This window comes from Panicum virgatum, chromosome 8K (assembly GCF_016808335.1).
Source record: "Panicum virgatum strain AP13 chromosome 8K, P.virgatum_v5, whole genome shotgun sequence".
In the NCBI taxonomy this organism is placed as follows: Eukaryota; Viridiplantae; Streptophyta; class Magnoliopsida; order Poales; family Poaceae; genus Panicum; species Panicum virgatum.
In genome coordinates, this window is record NC_053143.1 from 1,157,584 (window position 1) to 1,178,658 (window position 21,075).

General features: G+C 45.3%; 3 protein-coding genes across 3 annotated transcripts; 1 reads left to right on the plus strand and 2 right to left on the minus strand.

Moving 5' to 3' along the window:
- Nucleotides 1-5,961: 5,961 nt before the first annotated feature.
- LOC120643429 (WRKY DNA-binding transcription factor 70-like) lies at nucleotides 5,962-7,390 on the minus strand. Its single transcript, XM_039919782.1, has 3 exons — nucleotides 6,892-7,390; nucleotides 6,644-6,748; nucleotides 5,962-6,538 (listed from the first exon to the last, which is right to left on the minus strand). The coding sequence occupies exons 1-3, from the start codon at nucleotides 7,254-7,256 to the stop codon at nucleotides 6,136-6,138; spliced, it is 873 nt and encodes a 290-aa protein (XP_039775716.1). The 5' UTR covers nucleotides 7,257-7,390; the 3' UTR covers nucleotides 5,962-6,135.
- A 2,671-nt stretch (nucleotides 7,391-10,061) lies between these two features.
- Nucleotides 10,062-10,974, minus strand: LOC120646458 (E3 ubiquitin-protein ligase RNF126-like). The gene has a single exon (XM_039923019.1). The coding sequence runs from the start codon at nucleotides 10,972-10,974 to the stop codon at nucleotides 10,372-10,374; it is 603 nt and encodes a 200-aa protein (XP_039778953.1). The 3' UTR covers nucleotides 10,062-10,371.
- A 2,417-nt stretch (nucleotides 10,975-13,391) lies between these two features.
- LOC120643430 (threonine--tRNA ligase, mitochondrial 1-like) lies at nucleotides 13,392-20,941 on the plus strand. The gene is made up of 20 exons (XM_039919783.1): nucleotides 13,392-13,765; nucleotides 13,936-14,173; nucleotides 14,309-14,368; nucleotides 14,469-14,558; nucleotides 14,815-14,889; nucleotides 15,004-15,132; nucleotides 15,225-15,314; nucleotides 15,775-15,863; nucleotides 15,972-16,068; nucleotides 16,141-16,227; nucleotides 16,345-16,429; nucleotides 17,266-17,360; nucleotides 17,452-17,484; nucleotides 17,802-17,888; nucleotides 18,582-18,674; nucleotides 19,179-19,271; nucleotides 19,355-19,576; nucleotides 19,966-20,037; nucleotides 20,325-20,396; nucleotides 20,534-20,941. Exons 1-20 carry the CDS (start codon nucleotides 13,449-13,451, stop codon nucleotides 20,627-20,629), a joined length of 2,220 nt encoding a protein of 739 aa, XP_039775717.1. The 5' UTR covers nucleotides 13,392-13,448; the 3' UTR covers nucleotides 20,630-20,941.
- Nucleotides 20,942-21,075: the final 134 nt, after the last annotated feature.

Sequence of the window (21,075 nt, forward strand, 5' to 3'; positions counted from 1 at the left end):
GCCCGCTGGACAATCTCCGCCTCGCTCGAGGGTAGCGAATCTACCCTCGAGCGGGTGATTCATTCTCCGCCTCGCTCGAGGACCCCCCCTCCCCGGACCCTCGACCGCGCAACACACTTCCGCCTCGCTCGAGGGTAGCGGATCTACCATCGAGCGGGTAACTCATCTCCGCCTCGCTCGAGGCCATCTCTCGGCACAAGGGACAAACGGCCCCGCCGCCCAACCGCCCGCCGTACGAAGGCATTAAAGGCCAGCCACTCCGCCACGGCTCAAAGGACGGGCGGCGTCAGAACGCCACTCCCACAGTAGATGTGACCGGGGTCCTATCCGCTGACCCTGGTCATCACTCCGCCATCCCGGACACTGTAGCAGTGCCTTGGGACCTGCGATGCGGGACGAGACAGGCTGGTACAACTCCCGCCGACCTTCCGGACCCGCCCCCCACTGAGGAAGGGGACCGGCGACGTCACGTGTCCCCCGGACCTTCTAGTGTGCACACCCGCACTCCGACAGGGGGTCCGGGGCCGACTCGCGCCATTACTACCGCCAAGGCACTGCAGGACGACCGGCGCCGTCCCCGCGGGACCAAGGACGAAATCCAGGACAACAGCAACACGCACTGTCTTCCCACAGTGTACTTCCTACAGTGTTCGACCACTGTACCCGCGATTCGGGGGAAAACGACGAATTCCGCGCCCTACACTTGTGTACGCCGCCCCCTCCTTGTGACTATAAAAGTGGGAGGCGGACCCCCTTTAAGGGCCTCTGGGCTCATCTAGACGCGAGGCTCTAACTGGACTCTAGCCTGCTGGTCTCTCTGGTTTCTATCTCCCAAGAGAACTCTCAGCACTACTGATCACTCATCTCAACCGACTCCACTCCTAGCAGAGACTTGGGAGCTCCCCTCCCTCTCTCGCCTCGCTTGTATCCCCTACTACAAGCACCCCGGGTGCAAGATAATACAGTGCCCTCGCACACCCCCTTTGCTGGACGTACGGCCCCGCGGCCGGAACCAGGATAAAACCGTGCGTTACTGTGATTGCCTCTTGCATCATCATCTGGGACGAGGAACACGCAGCATTTACTAGTTGGGATCCAGGCCCCCGGGTCGGGACACCGACAGATTTACAACTAAGCAAAATACATTTCTGAAAAGTACACATGCATATAAAGGATTTACTTAACAACATAAAAGAAAACTAGAGCTGGAACTAAACAATGCAAAAACTTAACTTACAGCCATGATTTAGTAACAAAAAGTTACCAGCAAGACAAGCTAGTGATAAAACATGCAACATAATTTTTCCCACATTTATTGATGACCCAAAGCATTTATTTTAGCCCTAGGATGGAAATCCAACAATAATAAATCTACAAACATGCACCTAGGCTATGCACCTGAAAATTTTCCAGAGAACTACACATGCAAAGAGTAGGCTACCACAAAATTTTCAATATTTTTAGACAAACAGAACAACAGATACAAAATAAACTAGATTAAACACAACCCAAAATTTTAGCAGGGGCAAAAATTACATTTCACAAGCATGGGTATTTTTCCTCTGTAGATCTTGATTTAAGAAACCTAACAAAATTTAGTTTGTATTTTTCCAATTTTTCTATGATTTTTAATTGAATTTAGAAGTTCACTGCTTTTAAAACTAAAAAGGAAAAGGAACTTTGCAAACAGGCCCCTGGAAACTTAAAAGATATTACAAAATGGCCCTTGGCCGGGGTTGGAGACAGGGGAGGCGGCGGCGGCCCGTTTTCCGGCGCCGGTGATCGCCGGCGGCGAGGGAGACGTTGGGGGAAAGCTAGAGGGGGTCCAGGCGAACCTGTAGAGGGACTTGGCCGGCGTTGGGGTGGCTCGTGGTGGCGGCGCCATGCGAGCAGGCGGCCGGTGGCGGCGCTAGGTCGCGGCGGCGACGCTCCGGCGAGTAAGGGAGGGCGCGGCTTGGTCAATGAGCTTCCTTGGGAGGTAGGGAACGCGGCTGGGTGGTCGTTTGGGGAGGAAGGAGGCCGGAGGTAGGGGCTGCATGGTGAGCTCCGCTCGACAGCGACTATGGCGGGTGGCGGCGGTAGCTGGTGGCGGCGGCGAGCTCGGCTCGTGGCCGCGGCGGCCATGGTTCGGCGCTGGAAGGCGGGGCGAGCGGGGCGGAGCGGCACGCGGCGAGTTCGGCTCGCGGCCACGACGGCCATGGCGGCAACGGCGTGGCTCAGGCGCGCACGGCGCGTGACGTGCATCGGCGACGCGAGGGGCGACGGCGCAGGGCACACGGGCTCGTGGCCGCGCGCGTGGGCTTGGCGCCGCGGCAGCAGCGCAGGCAGCAGTAGCAGCGCAAGCGAGCGGCGCTCGCGCGTGAGAGAGAGGCGAGGGAGAGAGAGAGAGAGGAGCAGCGGTGCCGTGGACGACTTGAGGACGGAAACGATCCGGGAGCTTTGAGAGGAAACGAGGAGATGACAAGCGGGCCCAGTGGTCAGGGGATCATAGTGAACACATTTGAATGATTTTGACCCAAATTTGACGATCCAAAACTCAAAAATTTATACTGAAACTTGAAATTTGGCCAAAATAGAAGTTGTAGAGGAAAGAAAATCTACAACTTTTGTTTCGGGCAAAACTTGATTTGAAGCTTAGATTAGGGGGGAAAACACGACTGAACCTAGCTAAAGTGGAGTACACCATTCCAACTCAGTTAATGCTAATGACCCGTTTAGGCTTGAGATTAGCGGTTTAAACCTAAAATTAACACCGGGGTGTTACACTAGAGTCTCTAATTAATTAGCCAAGACCAGAGCCATATAGTATTGTGGTTGTACTGTTTTCTTGGGTGGTTCTCTATGTTCCAATTAAACATATAATCTTATAAATAAAGCATAGACAGAAGTATGGTTAGGGTCACTTGCCTTTCACCAATGAAAAGCTACTCTTACTGCTCTTCAGCTTTTGCTCACTCGGAGAACTTGATCTTCAATCTTCAAACGACGATCCTTCTACTCGGGGCAATCAACGAGCAAACATACAAAGCAACAAACAAAAGATACAACTAAGAACAATACACCAAAATAAATAAAGGCTTTAAAAGAATATACTAAAGGATAGGGCTCGATGCTATGGTTACGAGAGCGCAAGAAATGCGGAAAACGGAGCTAAAACGGCGATTCTATGGGATAAACGGTGCTTCAGGGATCTAGTCGCAATTAACTATAAATGTGAAAGGCTAGCAAAAAGGATTTGTGTGGCACAATAAAGTGTGCTCACAAAGGATAACAGGATGATAGAGCTATTGCACACATTGCAAGAATCACGTGGGCGCAAGAATCGATGAAAACGGAGCTAAAATGGAGAAGTTATGGCTAAAACAGAGGTCTAGAGGCTTATTTGCGAAGAAATAGAGCTTCCAGGGGCTAGATCTGAAGAAACCGGGGACTAAAACATAATTAAACCCTAAACTCGGGGGCTAGCATGCAAAACTCCAGCTCAAGGACGACGGGTTCTATTTTACAAAAAGGCAGGGGCTAAACTAAAAAGAAAAGGGCTTATATGCAATTATTTTTGAACTAAAGTGGACCGCGGGTTGATTACTAGAAAACCTAAGGTCTCTTTTAATCACATCCTGAAATCCAAAAATTTCAGGGTGTGACAAGAGCCGGCAGCTGAAAAAGACAACACCGGTTAAACCGACGAATAGAACTCCAACGTCGGTGCAGTTGTCCAGAGTCACCACAAAATGGACGTTGTGAATGCCGGTTAAACCGATGAAATCGAATCACCAACGTCGGTGCAGTTGTCCAGAGAGGCAACAAAACGTATCACACCGAACGCCGGTTAAACCGACGCTAAGAAAAACCTATACGTTGGTGCAACGAGTAAAGAGACGCACAGAGGTCTCTGGTATAGCTTCACCGGTTGATCCGATGCACTAGAGAGAGAATGCACTGGTGCAACCAAGCGAAAACCCCAAAAACCCTAAGAACACACCGGTTGATCCATTGACGTGCGTCGGTTCAACCGGTGATATGGGAAATTCTTCCCGAGCGCAGAACTGCTTTTTCAGCCCGCAACCTTTGGAAAACTTGATGATTGGAGGATCAAATCAAGTCCAGAGGAGCTCAAATTTTGGGGAGATGAAGATGATGACTTTGAAGACACATCCCCAAAAGATTTCAGTGAAATTCCTCACGAATAAAGAGGAATTGAAGGAAATCGGAGCAAGAGCGGGGTTTTGTGAAAAGCTCAGGAACGTCAAATTAAAGGAGCTCGTGAATCCCGCGGGTTTTGCACTAGGCAAGAGAGTATGGATTCACTACAAGATGCTCAAAGAATCACTACAAACTTGTGCTCAAGAACAATCAAAGCGGAAATGAAAATCAACGCAGAGACAAGCACACAAAGTATGGAATTGATTCGAAATCAAAAACCTGAAGGGCACGAGGAGGATAGGGCCTCCTTTCCCAATCAATCCCAGTACAAAGTCTCAAGAACCACAGCCCTAAGATCTACTCCTATGAAGGGGAGGAGAAGAACAGGGAGGAAGAAAAGGAGACGCCAGGGGGAGGGGGCGGCTCGTCTGGGCGCCAGGCAGAGAGAGCCAGAGAGAGAGAGAGAGTGGGTGAGTAGATATTTATGCCCACTAACTCTAGAACTAAAAGACTAAACTACCCCTAGACTTAACTAGACACTAGAAAGCCCGTAGGGGCAAAACCGGAAAGAGATACAAGGACTCATCCGACTGCCAAGGTTCTTTCTTCGAGTCGAAGTCTTCTCCGCGATGCCGCCGTGGGGATGAAGATCCGGTCCACGGTTTTGGAGGGTCCGCGAAACCCGGGTAGGTGGCCGGTTTTGAGAAAACCGCCAAAATTCCACGCGTGGGAAGATTCCCGCCTCCACGCCGTGGCCCTGGACGCTGTTCCCACCTCGGCCTTCTGACGGCCCTAGACGCCGCCCGACGCCCGTCACCTCCTCGCCCGCAGCGAGGCCCTAGACGCCGTCGACGCCCGTTCCTCCGCCAGTCCCGAGACCGACGCCCGTGCCTCCACGACTTGGCGTCTTCAATCGCCGTCCGCCAGACTTGGTTTTGTGGCGCAAACCAAGAAATCCGCCATCCACCGGTGCTTGCGCCCTCGATCCAGGAGTGGACGCCACAGCTGCCGCCCGGCCCGAGCTCTGGTCCCGGCTGCCCTTCACCGCCGTCCACCGCACGGTCCATCGGCCACAGCACCTCCACGGCAGCTCTCCGTCGACACTCGACGCCCGTGTACCTGCAACCAAAGACCAAGCACACGATCACACCGCACGGTTGATAATTCACTCATCACAGCCAGGAGAAGGTACTCAACATTCCTCAGGTGGAGACATGCTGAGGCCATTTAGATCCAAGTGCTAACAGGTGAAAGTACTAAACTTTAGCACTAGCTCCCTCTAAACGGGAGTGTTAATGGGGTGGGCTAATGTTTAGCCAAGACTCAAAAACTTTGGCATGTGCATGAATACTAATATATGCTAAAGTTTAGCATTTAATTTTAGCTCATCTTTGAGAAAAAGCATCTCTTGATTTTCAACCGGCAATTAATGAACTACTGATACCCTGAACACCCTCAAAACTCTAGGCAATAGTGTAAAACGTGGCTGTGGTGCTTGCTGGGGCTTTTTGTTAAGCTATAATTAGTGAAGTGGCAAATTAGAAAAAATAGAAGTAATGAAAATAGAAGGAATTCACAAATCAACTACAATATGTATATATCTTGCTGTTGATGTGTATGGAGCACGTCATAAAAAGATAGCTTCAGTTTTCTCTGGTGCTCAGTAGGATCGGCAGCAAAGTGCCTTGCATTGTCATGCATATCAAATTCGGACTGCAATCGATCGAGGGTGTCACAACATGCTTTTTTTCATTTAATGCTTTGTTATGCATATAAAAATATAAAAGTTGAAAATCACACCATGCCTATAGTCGAATGTTGTAAAATAGATCTTTTTCTTCTCTTCATGGTTGCTTGATACAAAAACTCACAAAACTGACGCATTATACAATCTGGCTATATAAATATAATATTTTCACTCACAACTAGGAACAAGCATCTCTCTCTTTGGATCATTATCATGTCTTATCAAACTAGCTTTTAGTTGATACCTTAATTATCAGGCTCCAAATGAAATCTTAGGAGTGCATCCAACTCCCAATAGTCCAAATCCAAGGGTGCAAATGGGTTCATGTTCAATGGCTCGTAGAGGCTCTTTGTGACCAAGTCTGCAGATTTTTCGATCAGCTTATTGTCACATAGGGATGTCTGATGATCACAAGGATCTGTACAGGTGGTCGATATGCTGGATCGGCTATCACTGCTACTTAGGGTGTTTGTCTCGGACTCATCGGTGCCTGAGTCGACGCCATTGTTATCCTTGCAGGTATGCTGGAAGTGGTAGACAACTGTGTACATCACGGGATTATCAGTACCTGTGCTTTCATCTTGCTGTTGCACCGTCTTTGTTGCTTTGCAGTCTTGTTCCTTTCTGTAGGTGCATCTGTAGTAGCTCCTGCCTCATGGAGAACCAGATTAATGATAGTCCAATTTAGTACATCTGTAGTAGCTCCTGGAGAACCAGAAATTTTACGCATATCTTTTAGAAGAGAAAAGGTACCTTGGATGTTTCGCTTTGTTGATGTGCTTTTGCCCATACTTTCTCCATTGGCGGCCATCATAGTGCGGAACAGGCGTTTCCAGTGACACCGTATCAATAGACCTCCTGCTTAAAATTTGTTTGCGTTGGGAGAATAAATGAAATAGCTTAATCACATGCAACATCGAGAAGTATATTCCAAAAGGAATCTAAACTTACGCTAGTTCAAACTTCAAACTGAATTAATCAGGTCACATATATCCACATACCTTCTCTTGTGCTGATGATGGGGGTTAGCAGTAGCACCCTCCTCCTTGATGCAGTCATCAGAAGAAATCTTCCTCACTCTCTTCTTGTCATCCACCATTGAGTCATCAGGTCGAGCATCAGACTGATGCTGCAGCTGCAGCTCAGTTATGGCCCTGCTGGAGCAATCCAGTATGTTCTGGAACATCTGGGCAACAAGCTCGCAGCGTTGGTCCGCCTGCAGCGCAGGAAGGACGATGGCCCTCAGCTGCGTCACCAGAGACTGCCCCCTGGCAATCTCCTTCATCGCCGGCCCGTGGTCGGAGACAAAAGAGGGGCGATCAGAAGGTGAAGATTGAGGAAGGCATCTGCTATTGTGCTGCTTCATCTCTGCTAATAATTTCTAGCTAGCTTTCCTCTTGTGTCTGAAGAAGACTGAGGCTCTGAACACAGGAAGGAGGGAAGCTTTTAACTGCTGGCTCGTTCTCTTGAAGTTGTGGGAGGAGGAAGGAAGGAAGCTAATTGTCAGCTGGCTATGGCGATAAGGTTACTCCTAATCCCTTGCAGTTATATACAGAGATGGGAGTGGTATGGCACCCCATAATTAATGATCAACTTGGGCAGCAATATAATCAACCGCATGCGTAGGCAGGTGCAGAGCACATGGAAAGAGACAGGAAGGACTCTGACTTGGCAGCTACCGCGCGTTAGCAAACAATACTGTGATGGGTACGTAGTCAAAGGAATTAACCTGGTACACGGATTGATTTGGCAAATTTCATCGTAATCAATTGTCGCTTGTGCTCACCAGGTACACCCTTCTCCCAAAACAAACAAGTCTGGTCAGTAAGCAGTTGCCTTCAGTTCTCACCTGAACTTTTCACCTTCTACTGTTCTGTCCTACACTACAGTCCAATTCCAACAATCCCAGATGCACATACACACACAGAGGAAGAAAGAACACAAGACGTCCGTACACTTGAAATCTAACCACGGTTCGTTGGCACGCATTAATTGAAGAGTTCTCTAGTATCTTGTTTGAATAAGCCGGGATTGGAATCAGTTCATTTTACCTTGAGCCCTGAATGGGCTTGGCCCTGATCCCCACATATTTGCAAAAAAGTACTTGTGTGTCTTTACTTTGTAGGCTCTAGTTTTAATATATCTGAAGTGAATTAAGATATATAGTTGCATCCAAATTAGCACTCTCCACATACATATATATACTCCCTCCGTTCCAAATTATAAGTCATTCCAAGAATCTTTGAGAGTCAAAGTTTTTCAAGTTCGACCAAATTTATATGACAAGATAATAACATTTATAATACCAATTAAGTATCATTAGATTCTTTATTAGCTATATTTTCATAGTGCACCTATTTGATGTCATAAATCTTTATATTTCTCTTTATAATTTTTTGTCAAACTTTGATATTGTTTGACTCTCCAAGATTTTTGGAATGACTTATAATTTGGAATAGAGGGAGTACTAGGTATTCATCATTTATATCTCATAAGGATATTCATGGTATATGTATATAGCTTACTAGCTTGGAGACAATAGGTTTTGGCCAAGGATTTCATCATGCTGACAGATGCAAGCTCATGTCCGCACAAGTTCGTCACCTTCTAGCATTTCGTGTAAGCTCGAAAGTCCATCCAAAATCTTCCTAACGCTGTTTGTAAAAATGTCGTGTTGGTCGGGGTCCACATTGTTAGCGACTTATTAACAATTTAGTAATGGTGGTTTACACCACAGCGTACTGTTTAGTTTCCAAGGGCGCTTAATTCTTAGTTGGAGCAGTATAGTAAACAATGAGCTGCAGATCGATAAGGAGCAATACAAATAGGGTAAAGTCCGTTTTTCAACCTTGAACTATCATGATCGTCCGATTTTGATTCTTGAACTACGAAACCCGACATTCTACACCTCCAACTGATGAAACCGTTTGGAAAACAACCCTGGCCTCAGCCTTTGGTGGTTTTGCTACAGTATAATTTCCGAATTTCTAGAATTTCACATCTCTCTCAATTAAATAATAGAGAAATCAAAGTTAATATTGTCTAAAAATTGTAATATTTTGCTAGGAGGTAGAACAAGAGACAAGGAATCTATTTTGAGTAGATGTGCTACATTAGACATAAAGAAATTTGAATTATAAAATTTTAAAAGTAGATAGAATTCAAAATTCCTTGAAATTTTAAGCAACCTGAAACTTTGATAAAAATGTATTAAAGATGATAACTCATACTTTTATATTTATTTTAACAAATTATTTTTTATTGGCGGAAGTTCTATAGAAAATTCACAAATTAGAAATTTGAGGAATCAAATTTGATTCAAATTTAAGCGTTGTGAAGGAATTCAAACACTTTCAACAAAAATCAGACCAATAAAAAAAATAAATTTTTAAATTAAATAAAAAAATATGAATTATCATATTTTTAATGCATTTTTAGAAAAGGTTTAGTTGACCTAAAAATTCAAGGAATTTTGAATTCTACCCATTTTTGAAATTTTATAATTCAAATTCCATTATGTCTAATGTATCACATCTAGCCAAAATAGATTCCTTTCTCTTGTTCTACCTCCCAGTAAAATATCACAATTTTTAGACAATATTAACTATGTTTTATCTATTATTTAATTGTGAGAGGTGTGAAATCCAAGAAATTTGGAAATTATACTATAGCAAAACCACCTTAGGCTGAGACTAGGTTGTTTTTCGAATGGTTTTGGCAGTTGGAGGTGTAGGATGTCCGGTTTTGTAGTTCAAGGACCAAAATCGGACGATCGTGATAGTTCAAGGTTGAAAAACAGACTTTACCCACACAAATAATGTATGTAGACTTGTGCTGCATAATAATGTTGTGTGGATGGTGGTTCTCTCAGCATTCTAGCACATGTGTGTCCCTTTGTGCCGACCACATCAGATCAGTGGCTAGCTTTTGACATGATTTTCCACGAAGCAGATCAAAGAGCAACATCAGTGGTAAAACTTTCGATATAGTCGCACCATTTATTTGGGTCTTGCTAAAAAAGGAGAAGAAAAGGGAGGGAGCGTACACTCACACCATGCTACTCTCTGAAGCTAGGTTATTGATTCTTTGTCGAGACTCGAGAGTCGATATACTAGTAAATAAAATAATAGCGATTTTAGGAAAACATGCATCATATCCAGATGGTTTGAACTTTGAAGCATCATCATTGTTTCCATTCCATAACAAATTGCATGGGGGGTGGTTATGCAAATTTCTCGGCTACACAAGGATCAAAGGAGTAAGTTGAGACAAGCACCCTGCATCCCTTCATCCATCCATCCGAGGAGATTGAGCATCTATCGAAGCATTCCTTCATTATTTCATCACATTTTTCCTTACTTAATAATTTGCATTGCAAGGTGGGTAGTAATTAAACACAACTCCGATCCTCTGACAACAACATACAGGACATATCTTTCCAATTTTCAGGCTCACGGAGCTGATCAGAATATTCAGGCTCACTAGCTAGCTGCCGGCGGCGCACGGAGCTGATCATCAGAGTCAGCAGGGGGTGGTGGATCCTGCTCCGACGACGGCAGTGGCAGCACCACCTCCCGGTCCCTGCTGGGCTCTGCAGCAGGGTTGTACGACTTGTATGATGGGAGGCGGGAGCGGCAGACGGGGCATGAGTTGTGCACCTCCAGCCACGGCACGATGCAGGAGGAGTGGTACAGGTGACCACATGGGAGCCTCCGCGCGGCCGCCGCGAGGGGGAGCTCCTCCTTGCAGATGGCGCAGACGGCGCCGGGCTCCGACACCTCCACCGTTGGCAGAGCGTCGATGGACGCTGCCGGCGCCGGGGCCGGCCCGCCGCCGATGCCGAACCAGGGCGCGAACACCACCGCGGGGGCCGGCGGCACGGCGAAGGGGCGACGAGGCTCTCCATCGCCGCCGTAGATTTGGTCGGTTGCGGCGACGAGGTCGTCGTCGATGTCGTCGTCCGATGAGGACGAGTAGATTAGCAGCAAGTCCTGCTCCGGGGGAGGGGACGACGGCAAGGACATGGCCGGCCCTGCCCTCTCAGTTTTCGCTCTCAAGTGCTTAATTGGGGACTCCGCCGGCATGGCATTGTTAAATGTTAATCTCTCTCGTCGTCTCTCTCGTGTCGTGTCGTCTTGTCCCATTCCGTTCGGCCAAAAAATGGATTGCATGCAGCTAGGGGGCCGGAGCACCGAGAATCAATTTCCTAATAATTAATTAACTGATCATCACCTCATTAGTAACGTGATTGTTCATGCCCTGAACATGATGGCATACAACATGATGGGCAAGCCTGTGTCAGCATACACCATGATGACATAAACCTTTTTTTAAAACTTGGCAATCTCTTTACTTGTTTGATAAGTTGTCAGTGACAATTACATGGACATCTCCAGAAATAGAACTAGTGATTAGCTCTTCCCCTCCAACGCACTCAGAACCCAAGGCTGCCAAAGTGTGGGCAGCCTATGCCAACTATACTAAAAAAATCAAGTTATTTTTTTAGATCACACAATACAACTTCAAACGTCGTCTACCACTGAATGCACAACGCCGTTAAATCCCACAATATTCGCTCCCATGAGGAGTCGAATTCAGAACCTCAGGTGCTACCGAGACTCTTGTAACCACTAGGCTACGGGCCTTTTCGCGAAAAATCAGTTACTAATTACAACTGTTTGTTTGCTGTCAAAAGAAAAAAATAGAACTGTTTGGTTGGGCTTCTCTGCAGCTTCTTCACGCTAGAAGAAGCAAGAAGGCCATGGAAGCCCACGTTTTACCCTGTTTGGTTACAGGAACTTTTTCATAAGTTCCTGAGACTTTTGGGACTAAAAACCCAAACATGGGAGACTTTTTGGGACTAAAAACCTGATAGGGGCTAAAACTTGAGAAGTCTCTCAAGAGGTGCTTTTTGGGACTTTTAGATCCAGATTCCACTCTACCCTTGCCCCTGGGTCCACCCACCGCGAGTCCAGGCCACCCGTGACCCCCTCCCGCTCCCCCTCCCGATCCACGCCGTTGCGCCACCTGCGCCCCGCTCCACCCGCCTGCATCTCCACGCCGCCAACAGCGCCGCCGCCGCCGCCGCCACCTGCAGATCCGAGCGCCTCCACCATGGACGACTTCGCTCATGGCACCCGCGCGCGCCCCGCGGAGCTCCCTTCCACTCCTTCGCCGGCGGGGCGCGGGGGTCATGGCGGCGGCGCTCCGAGCTCGGCCTGCTCACTCCCCTCCCTCGTTCCGGCGCTACTCCGGCCGGCCTCGAGAGGATCTGTGGCGGCGGAGCACGGCCAGCCTCCTGCTTGAGCTCGGAGGCCATGGCGGCGGCAGCCATGGCGAGCCTCGAGCTCGGGCCGTGGAGGGAGGCGCAGACCAGGGGCATGGCAGCAACTCCTCGCGGCGGCCGCGAGCGGAAGGAGCACGGCGCGGCATGGCTCTGCAAGGAGGGGTATTTGGAGACCCGCGCGACCTCCCGGGCCGCGGCCATGGCGAGCCCGATGTGTTGGACCCGCCCGGGATGAGGACGTGGCGGCCTTTGAGCGGGATGCGCGGGGGCGCGTCAGGAAGGCGAGCGCGGCAGGGCCGGCGAGGATGGTGCCGTGGCGCGCCCAGGCAGATCCGAGCGGGGGCAGGAGGCGGTAGGTGCCGGCGAAGGGGTTGCAGACGGCGAGCGATTTGGGCGGGTGCGCGGGCGAGGTGGAGGTGGAGGTGGAGGTGGATGTGGAGGGGAGGAGGGGCGAGGTGGATGTGGAGGTCTCGAGCCAGAGGTAGAGGAGGGAGGTGGAGGAGGCGACGGGGGAGAAGGAGTGGTAGGGGAGGAAGTGGGCGAAGGGTAGGCGGAGCCAGTGGCGGAGCGCGGGATCGAAGGCGTGGAGGCATCCGCCACCTTCGGGGCGCGGGTGGCGGAGGAGGAGGAGGCGCAGGGTGGGGAGCAGCGCGAGGAACTGGGCGTAGAGGGTGTCGTGGAAGAGACGCGAGACGGGGCGGCAGACGACGGCGTCGCGCAGCTGGAGGCGGAGAAGGACGTTGTGGAGGGCGTCGGGCGGAAGGTGGTGGATCGGCGGCGGGGGCTGCGAGTCGGCGGCGGGGTCGGAGCCGGCGGCAGCCATGGCGGATGGGGGTGGGGTTTGGTGGTGGCCGGCCTGGTGGGGATTTTTTTGTTGGGGACAAACAGATGACTACTCGGGGGAGAAGAAGGTGGAGTGCGGGGATGGATCGGGGTGGCGGGGTTGAAGAAGTGGGGACTGGGCAAGGGTATTTGTGTTCTTTCACAACTTCATTTAATGTTCTCTAATCCCTTTAGCACCTCAAACCAAACAGGTTGGGACTTTTTGTTTTAGTCCAGAGACTAAAATTAGCTCATGGACTTTTAGGAACCAAACAGGGGCTTAGTGGGACAAGCCCAAAGGAAGCTTGGGAAATGAATAGCTTCCGGGAGAAATTACAGCCCATAAATCTGCCACGTCAGCAATCGAACCGTTTTTTTTCTTCTTTCCGTCCAACCCTACCTTGTCCAGTCTCCACCCCGGCGGCCGCCGCCCTGCTCTCTTCCTCCCATATGCTAGTTTGCCTCCGGCGAGGCCTCTCGCTCGTCAGGCAGCGCGCACCCCGCTTCCTTCCCTCGCCGGCTCCCCGTCCCGCCCGCCGCTTCCTCCACCACCTCCCCGCCGCCCACGGGATGGGTGAGGGCTCCGCTGCCGGAAAGGACGCCAAGGGGAAGGCCAAGCCCAAGGCCCCCACCGCGGCTTCCGCCCCGGTCGTCGCGCGCGATGAATCCTACCTGGAGGCCGTCACGAACAAGAGGGTCCGCATGTTCGAGGAGATCCAGGCAAGGCAGGCCCTCCACCGGCTCAACATCGGCGGCGAGGCCATCAAGTGAGAGCTTTATTTCACCCATCTGCTTCCGTGCTTGTTGCCGAATTAGATTCAATATTCACACTCAAGTTTAGATTTTGATATTCACATCAACTGCCTATTGTTCGCTGTATTATTACGCTGGATTTTCACACTTTGAAGCACTGTTTGGGGGCTATTATGTCCTTCAGAGTAACTCTGCCCGATGGCGCTGTCAAGGAAGGGAAGAAGTGGATAACAACCCCAATGGATATCGCCAAGGAGATATCCAGCGGATTGGCAGCTAGCTGTTTGATAGCTCAAGTGGACGAAACGCTCTGGGATATGGGGAGGCCACTGGAAGGTGACTGTAAATTGCAGTTGTTCAAGTTTGATAGCAACGAAGGGCGTGACACCTTCTGGCACTCAAGTGCTCATATTCTTGGAGAGGTGAGATGGCGTTTTGCATGTTGATGATGCTCTTTTTTTTTTGCTGTTTTTATCTTCAAATGATGAGTTTCAGTATTTGTACATGACAATCCATTTTCAGTTTAATTATCACTAATTACAGGTCTAAATTTGTAGGCTCTTGAGAGAGCATATGGCTGCAAGCTGTGTATTGGGCCTTGCACTACAAGAGGGGAGGTATGAAAATGATATGAGGATCAATCAGCGTAATGAATTAACTAACCCGTCTTGTCTGTGGTTAAACTGTTTTCTAATATCTTCTCTTAACTTGTTAAAGGGTTTCTACTATGATGCTTACTACAATGATCTGACATTGAATGAGGAGCACTTTAGTATCATAGAAAACCAAGCTCAAAAGGCTGTCACGGTAAGCTGTGAACTTTTAATTCATTTCATTTTAGTTTTTGCTGAGGCTTGTATCAGTACATCTCCTTCTGTGGATCACAAAGTACATATGATGATCCCAAATTTTAGAATTGCTAATGTTGTATCACTTTGTTTCCAAAATTTGGAATTCATAATGATGTATCAATATCTTGCATTTTTTTGTGTGGAACACACAATTGAAGTACTCCAGCAAAAAAACATTGTTTTCTTAAACTATTAGAGTTTACTTGATGCAGGAAAAACAGCCATTTGAACGAATTGAGGTCAGCAGAGCAGAGGCTCTTGAAATGTTTGCTGAAAATAAATTCAAGGCAACCTTCCTTGCTCCTGTCTTGTTTATTTCATTTTTTTATATCTTCTTGCTGCTTATTTGAAATATTATGTGACCTCCATTCATCTTAAAAAAAATTGGACTATATGTTTAGGTTGAAATCATTAATGAGTTGCCCGAAGACAAGACCATTACAGTATACAGGTGTGGTCCTTTAGTGGACCTATGCCGTGGGCCGCACATCCCGAATACTTCCTTTGTCAAAGCTTTCGCTTGTCTGAAGGTGAAATGATTTCTTTGGTTATGTGTGAACCTCAACTTTCTCTTTTTAGTCCAACTGGTTATTTCAGATTTAAACCTGCATGCAAAAATCAGGCGTCATCATCATATTGGAGAGGAAAAGCAGACCGCGAAAGCCTGCAGAGAGTGTACGGAATTTCATTCCCTGATTCTAAACGTCTCAAGGTAAACTGGTTCCTAATCAATAAACCCTGCTGAACGCATCTCTTAATCTTGCATTTTAGATAATGGCATAAGTTATTTTTTCATGATCCATGGGTTGCAGCCGACTTAGCAAGATAGTTTTACAGACATGATATGACAACTTTTCATAGAATCAGTACCTTGAAACTGTATCTATGATATTGCGGCTTTCGATGCCTGTTGGGTATGGGGTTGGGGATAATTTGCACGCCATGCTGTATGGTAATCTTTTAAAACTTACTGGGAATATCTCTGTGAGGCATTAGTATTGCTCAGCTCAGAGCCTCGGATAAAATATCTCTATGAATATAGTATATCAAGACAGGGCATTTTAAATCTTCTATCATAATAATATGCCATTGAATGATGTGTTTACATTTTTCATTTCACTGGTCTCTCCTTTTGCATCTATATTTATGATTTATCACATGATATTTTGCAGGAATATAAACATTTTTTAGAGGAGGCTAAAAAACGTGATCATAGGTTACTAGGACAGGCACAGGAACTCTTCTTTTTCCATCCGCTTAGGTACCTGTACCTTAGCACTCCTTTATGATTTTCTCTTCTCTTTCTTTCATATCTCAATTCGACATCTTTGGTTAATAATGAATTGCTGATTTATTTACAATTATGCAGCCCTGGAAGCTGCTTCTTCCTTCCACATGGTGCTAGGATATATAATAAACTGATGGACTTTTTGCGACAGCAATATAGAGATAGAGGATACCAAGAGGTATAGTTGTTATTTACTCAATGAGATTGTTGTGCAACTCCACTGTTTCTGTTCCTTACGCCTGACGTATAGGTGTTGAGCCCAAATATTTACAATATGCAACTTTGGGAAACTTCTGGACATGCGGCAAACTACAAGGAGAACATGTTCGTTTTTGAGGTAGGCGCATCTACAGATGATACAGCACAATCATAAGTGTTGGTTATTTTACATATGCCATAGACTCAGCAGTGAGTTACTAACTTCTGCTGGTTGCTTGTCTGATCGATTCTCCAGATTGAGAAGCAGGAATTTGGATTGAAGCCGATGAATTGCCCTGGCCACTGTCTAATGTTTGATAATAGAGTTCGTTCATACAGAGGTGAGTTTCCTCCTAATTTGATATTCTATTCTAAATTGTTTTATGTCAAGTGAGTCATACTGCTTTCACAATAATGCCTTGAAGCTTCTTCTTTTCTGAACTGTTGTTTTCTGCCAAAGTTTGTATATTTTCTTGTTATCCTTAGGTCGGTATTTATTATTAATCTTTGGTTCTTTGTGTCATCTATAATCACATTTTATATGTTCTTTTAAGTACTTTTTCTTGGTAAAAGAACTTGAACTCTAGAATTATGAAGAGATTAAATTTGAGCCTGTTTTATTCAGTACTTCATATCATGCTAATAGAACTTGAGCTGTAGAATTATGAAGATATTAGATTTGAGCCTGTTTTATTCAGTACTCCAAATCATGCTAATATCTACATTAGATGGTCCTTGGGCAAGGGACACTATGGGCATGCCACAATTGAAACTACTGATGTGCAGGACTCCAAAAACCATGAACTGAGTTGGGCAAGATAGAATGCTTACAGGGTGAGGGGTTTGCCATTTTTGTATCGGATATAATTTCACGGCTTGCCTTGAAATGAGATAGATAGGGCCTTTCAATGAAATGCAATCAAATCAACTCATACTAAACTTTTTCCTAAGCGAACTCGGATCGAAGCTAGAATGGATCCAAAGAAGCCTGTACTGTCACTGATGCTAACTCCAGATGGCACCACATGCGTAATTAAGCTTGATTGTTCCTATTCCATTCACCCTTTTTTTTATTATCTTGATTTTTAGTGGATCCTTTTTTTATCATTCTTGTGCATCCGTTGGTTTTGACAAATCTCATGTGCAAGCCTTTCTTCTCTTTTGAAATGCTCTACAGAGTTGCCTCTTCGTATGGCTGATTTTGGAGTTCTTCATAGAAATGAGCTTAGTGGTGCACTTACAGGTTTGACACGTGTTAGGAGATTCCAGCAGGTAAGGAGGCTGTTCTGTGAGTTTTCAGTTATATTTAATGATTTTGTTCTGTCCATACTAATTATTTTTTTGATGTTTACGTTTCCGGCAGGACGATGCTCATATCTTTTGCAGAGAGAACCAAGTAAGCTTTATTTGGATAGACCATACTTGTTTACTATCCTCTAGAATGAATTATATAATACTTTATTCAGTAATAGTCAATTGTTCTATAATTTATATAAAAGTGTATGATGTTATGATGATTGCTTTTGCATGCTGAAGAGTGAAGACCAGCACTCTGCATACATTCTAATTTGCATCCCTACTTGCATTACTAAGTTGTATAGTGTGTTAGCTATGCCTTCCTTTTTCTGACTGTAGATGAATTGTGGCTTGGATTAGTTGGATATCTTTCCCAGTATTGTTGCCTACATTTATTAAAGTTTGTTTTTGTTGCAGATCAAGGATGAAGTTAAGGGTGTTTTGGAGTTCATCAATCATGTTTACGAGATATTTGGCTTCAAATACGAGTTGGAGTTGTCTACGGTATTCTTCTATTCTTATCGTATACTGATAGCATTTATAGGTTCATAGGAACCAGAATCTATGTCTGAAAATTGGCACGAAATGATGACGGATTGGGGGCTTTAAGTTGCAATTTTAATATGCATGATTAAGTTCACTTTGATGAACAGCCTTGTTCTTTTCCCTTTTATTTTCTTAACCATTAAGGAATTAGAATCACAAGATAACTTGTGTATCTGTGAATGAATGTTGCTAGGGTTATACCATCACGTACTTCTCTTTCAGACCTATTTAAATCTGGGTAATCATGTTAGTTTGTTCATGGTTGCTGGTTGCATCCCTTTTATTATCTCAGTGAACTGTATTTAGATATGTATGTTGCATTCTTGTTTAACTTGGAGTTGGTAAAGTTCATGGCATGATCTCCCAAACTCTCTTCTAGCATTTGATGTTCATGTCTGTCTTTAATTCTGGACATCTTGGTTGGATTGATATATTGTCTTATGGTGATTCAAAAGACTGATTATTTTCATAATTACTGAGTAATTGCATGTTAAATTGTGACGGCGATTTCTTTTCTATCTTTGCTATTGCCCATTATGACATAATCTTTGGGGGCATAATGTGAATTCTCTGAGCCTCAAAGATAACCCTTGATATTACTTGTTGCTCTTAGTTCATACTCTAACCTGATCATAATGTTGTTTTTACCAGAGACCAGAGAAGTATTTGGGTGATATTGAAACCTGGAATAAAGCAGAGCAACAATTGACAGAAGCCTTGAATGAATTTGGGAAGCCGTGGCAGGTACCTACGCAAAGACTATGAAGGAGCCATTCTCCCCTTATTCTTGCCATGCCATTATGCTGCTGGACCTGCATTTGTACACAATATTCATTATTTTGCTGCAGTAAATGGGGTTTTCAGTAAATTATGCTGTTAAAATTCTGTAATTTTGATCATTTGTCTTGATTGTTGTTATTCATGGATGCTAGCAAGTCTAATCCTTGGGGAAGAGTCTAGGGCTTTTAATTAATTCTTGCTGATTTCTGGGGATGAAATTACGAGTAACGTCTAATGAGCTTTAAAATATTTGATGTTGAAACAACTATGTTGTTTTCGCTTCATCTTGGGACTGAAGTATTGGAATCTTGTCATCACGCTTACTCTGATTCTGATTGATTTAGTTGCTATGCAAGAGTACACTTCTTTTGTTTTTTCTGTTGCTCTACAAGGAAGCGCATATACATTTTGCAAAATTGTTTAGCCGTTGCTTGTATTCAGAGGACTTATGTAGATGTTCGAATGCAGATTAATGAAGGAGATGGTGCTTTCTACGGTCCAAAAATTGATATTGGTGTGTTTGATGCCCTCAAGAGGAAATTTCAATGTGCAACCCTACAGGTTCACCTGAATATTATTCTGCCATTAACTTTAGATTTTTAAAAATAGTCTCATGTATCTAACTTATATATTATATGTTACAGCTGGATTTTCAGCTCCCCCTTCGCTTCAAGCTGACTTACTCTGCCGAGGATGAAGCCAAACTTGAAAGACCTGTGATGATACACAGAGCAATCTTAGGATCCGTTGAAAGGATGTTTGCCATTCTTTTGGAGCATTACAACGGTAAATGGCCCTTGTGGCTAAGCCCTCGCCAGGTCATTGTTTGCTCGGTATCTTCTGGTTCAGCGGAATATGGAAAGCAGGTAAATGGTCCTCGTATCTGCAAACTGAGTTAAGCTACATAGTTCTCTGTGGTAGCTGATGCTACCAAAAAAAAACTGCTTTAGTTATTCCATTTGGTGGTCCTCCCTAGTGAAATGGTATCTTAGATGGTTCTTTGCGATTACTGGTGTGAAGTTACTTAGATTTTGTCTCTAATTCATACAACAAATATTTTTGCTAACTTTGAGTTGGTGGATGAGGATTATGACTTATGTTTGTTTAAACTCAACATTTGATCATTTAACTTGCTGTGGTATATGGGTTTCATGTAATATATGTTCCCAATAAATTCCCTTTTACAGACTTAGGCAAACTTGACTGTGCTTATTTTACAAACTTGCTAATTGATCTTTCGGTTTTCTGATACCAGGTCCTTGCCAGGCTACATGAAGCTGGTTTTCATGTTGATATTGACATTAGTGACAGAACAATCCAAAAGAAGGTACTTCCCTGTAGCCATTCTCTTTTACCAGTTTCTTTTGGTTTTTTATATTTGTTTCCTCATCCTTATTTAATGAAATTCTGTGTCACAAGGTAAGAAATTACATGTAGCAAGTGTATTTGTTTCATATGTTGCACTAAAAGATGGTTAGTTAAGTAATGACATTTATAACATTATTAGGACTATCCATGTCATTTTTCTTGTCCATACAGTGAGCAAAGTTGTCTTTGATGTTTAAGCAACGGGGTTCATATATATCTTAATAATAATGCACCGATTTCTTGCAGGTACGGGAAGCCCAGCTAGCCCAATTCAACTACATTCTTGTTGTAGGTGCACAAGAGGCAGAGACTGGAAATGTACGTTTTCTTTTCCTTGTGCCATTTTTCTTTGTACATTCTGTATAATTCTGTATGAGTACCAATCCTCAGATATTGATGCAAGCATCCTTGCTGGTTCATGTGAGATAATTACGTGGCTCCCTTGTGTATTGCAGGTATGTGTTAGGGTAAGAGACAGTGCCAACCTATCCACAATGAGCGTTGATGGCATCATCACACGTTTAAGGGAGGAAATATCAGCTTTCAAATGATAATGATGCTCCATGATTTTTTTGCCCCTCAGTCATTGACTCCATTTGTGATTTTGACGGAGTTTGTAGCCAACAGCATCAAATTCTTCGTGTTACAATCCTTGTTTCTGTGGTTGAAATGCTAAAAACGGATGTCCTTAGTTAATTACAGATGTGCAAGTTAGTGCCATGATTTTCTGTTAAAAGAAATGCTTTATTTATTTTTTCTTAGTAGCTGTGCATGTGTGTGGTGCTACGGGAGACGGAAATAACGTCCTAAGAGGTGCATGTAAAAGCATGATGTTTTGCTATGACTAGAGACTACAGTCGCCATGATCTTGTTTTGAGGCACATTCTAATCATGACAAAGAACATAGGTGCGCATCTTTGTAATCTTTGAAATTTTTTAGGTGCGAATGATCAACATCAGATATTGAAGGCAAAAAGTGTTGACTTAGAGCAACAGA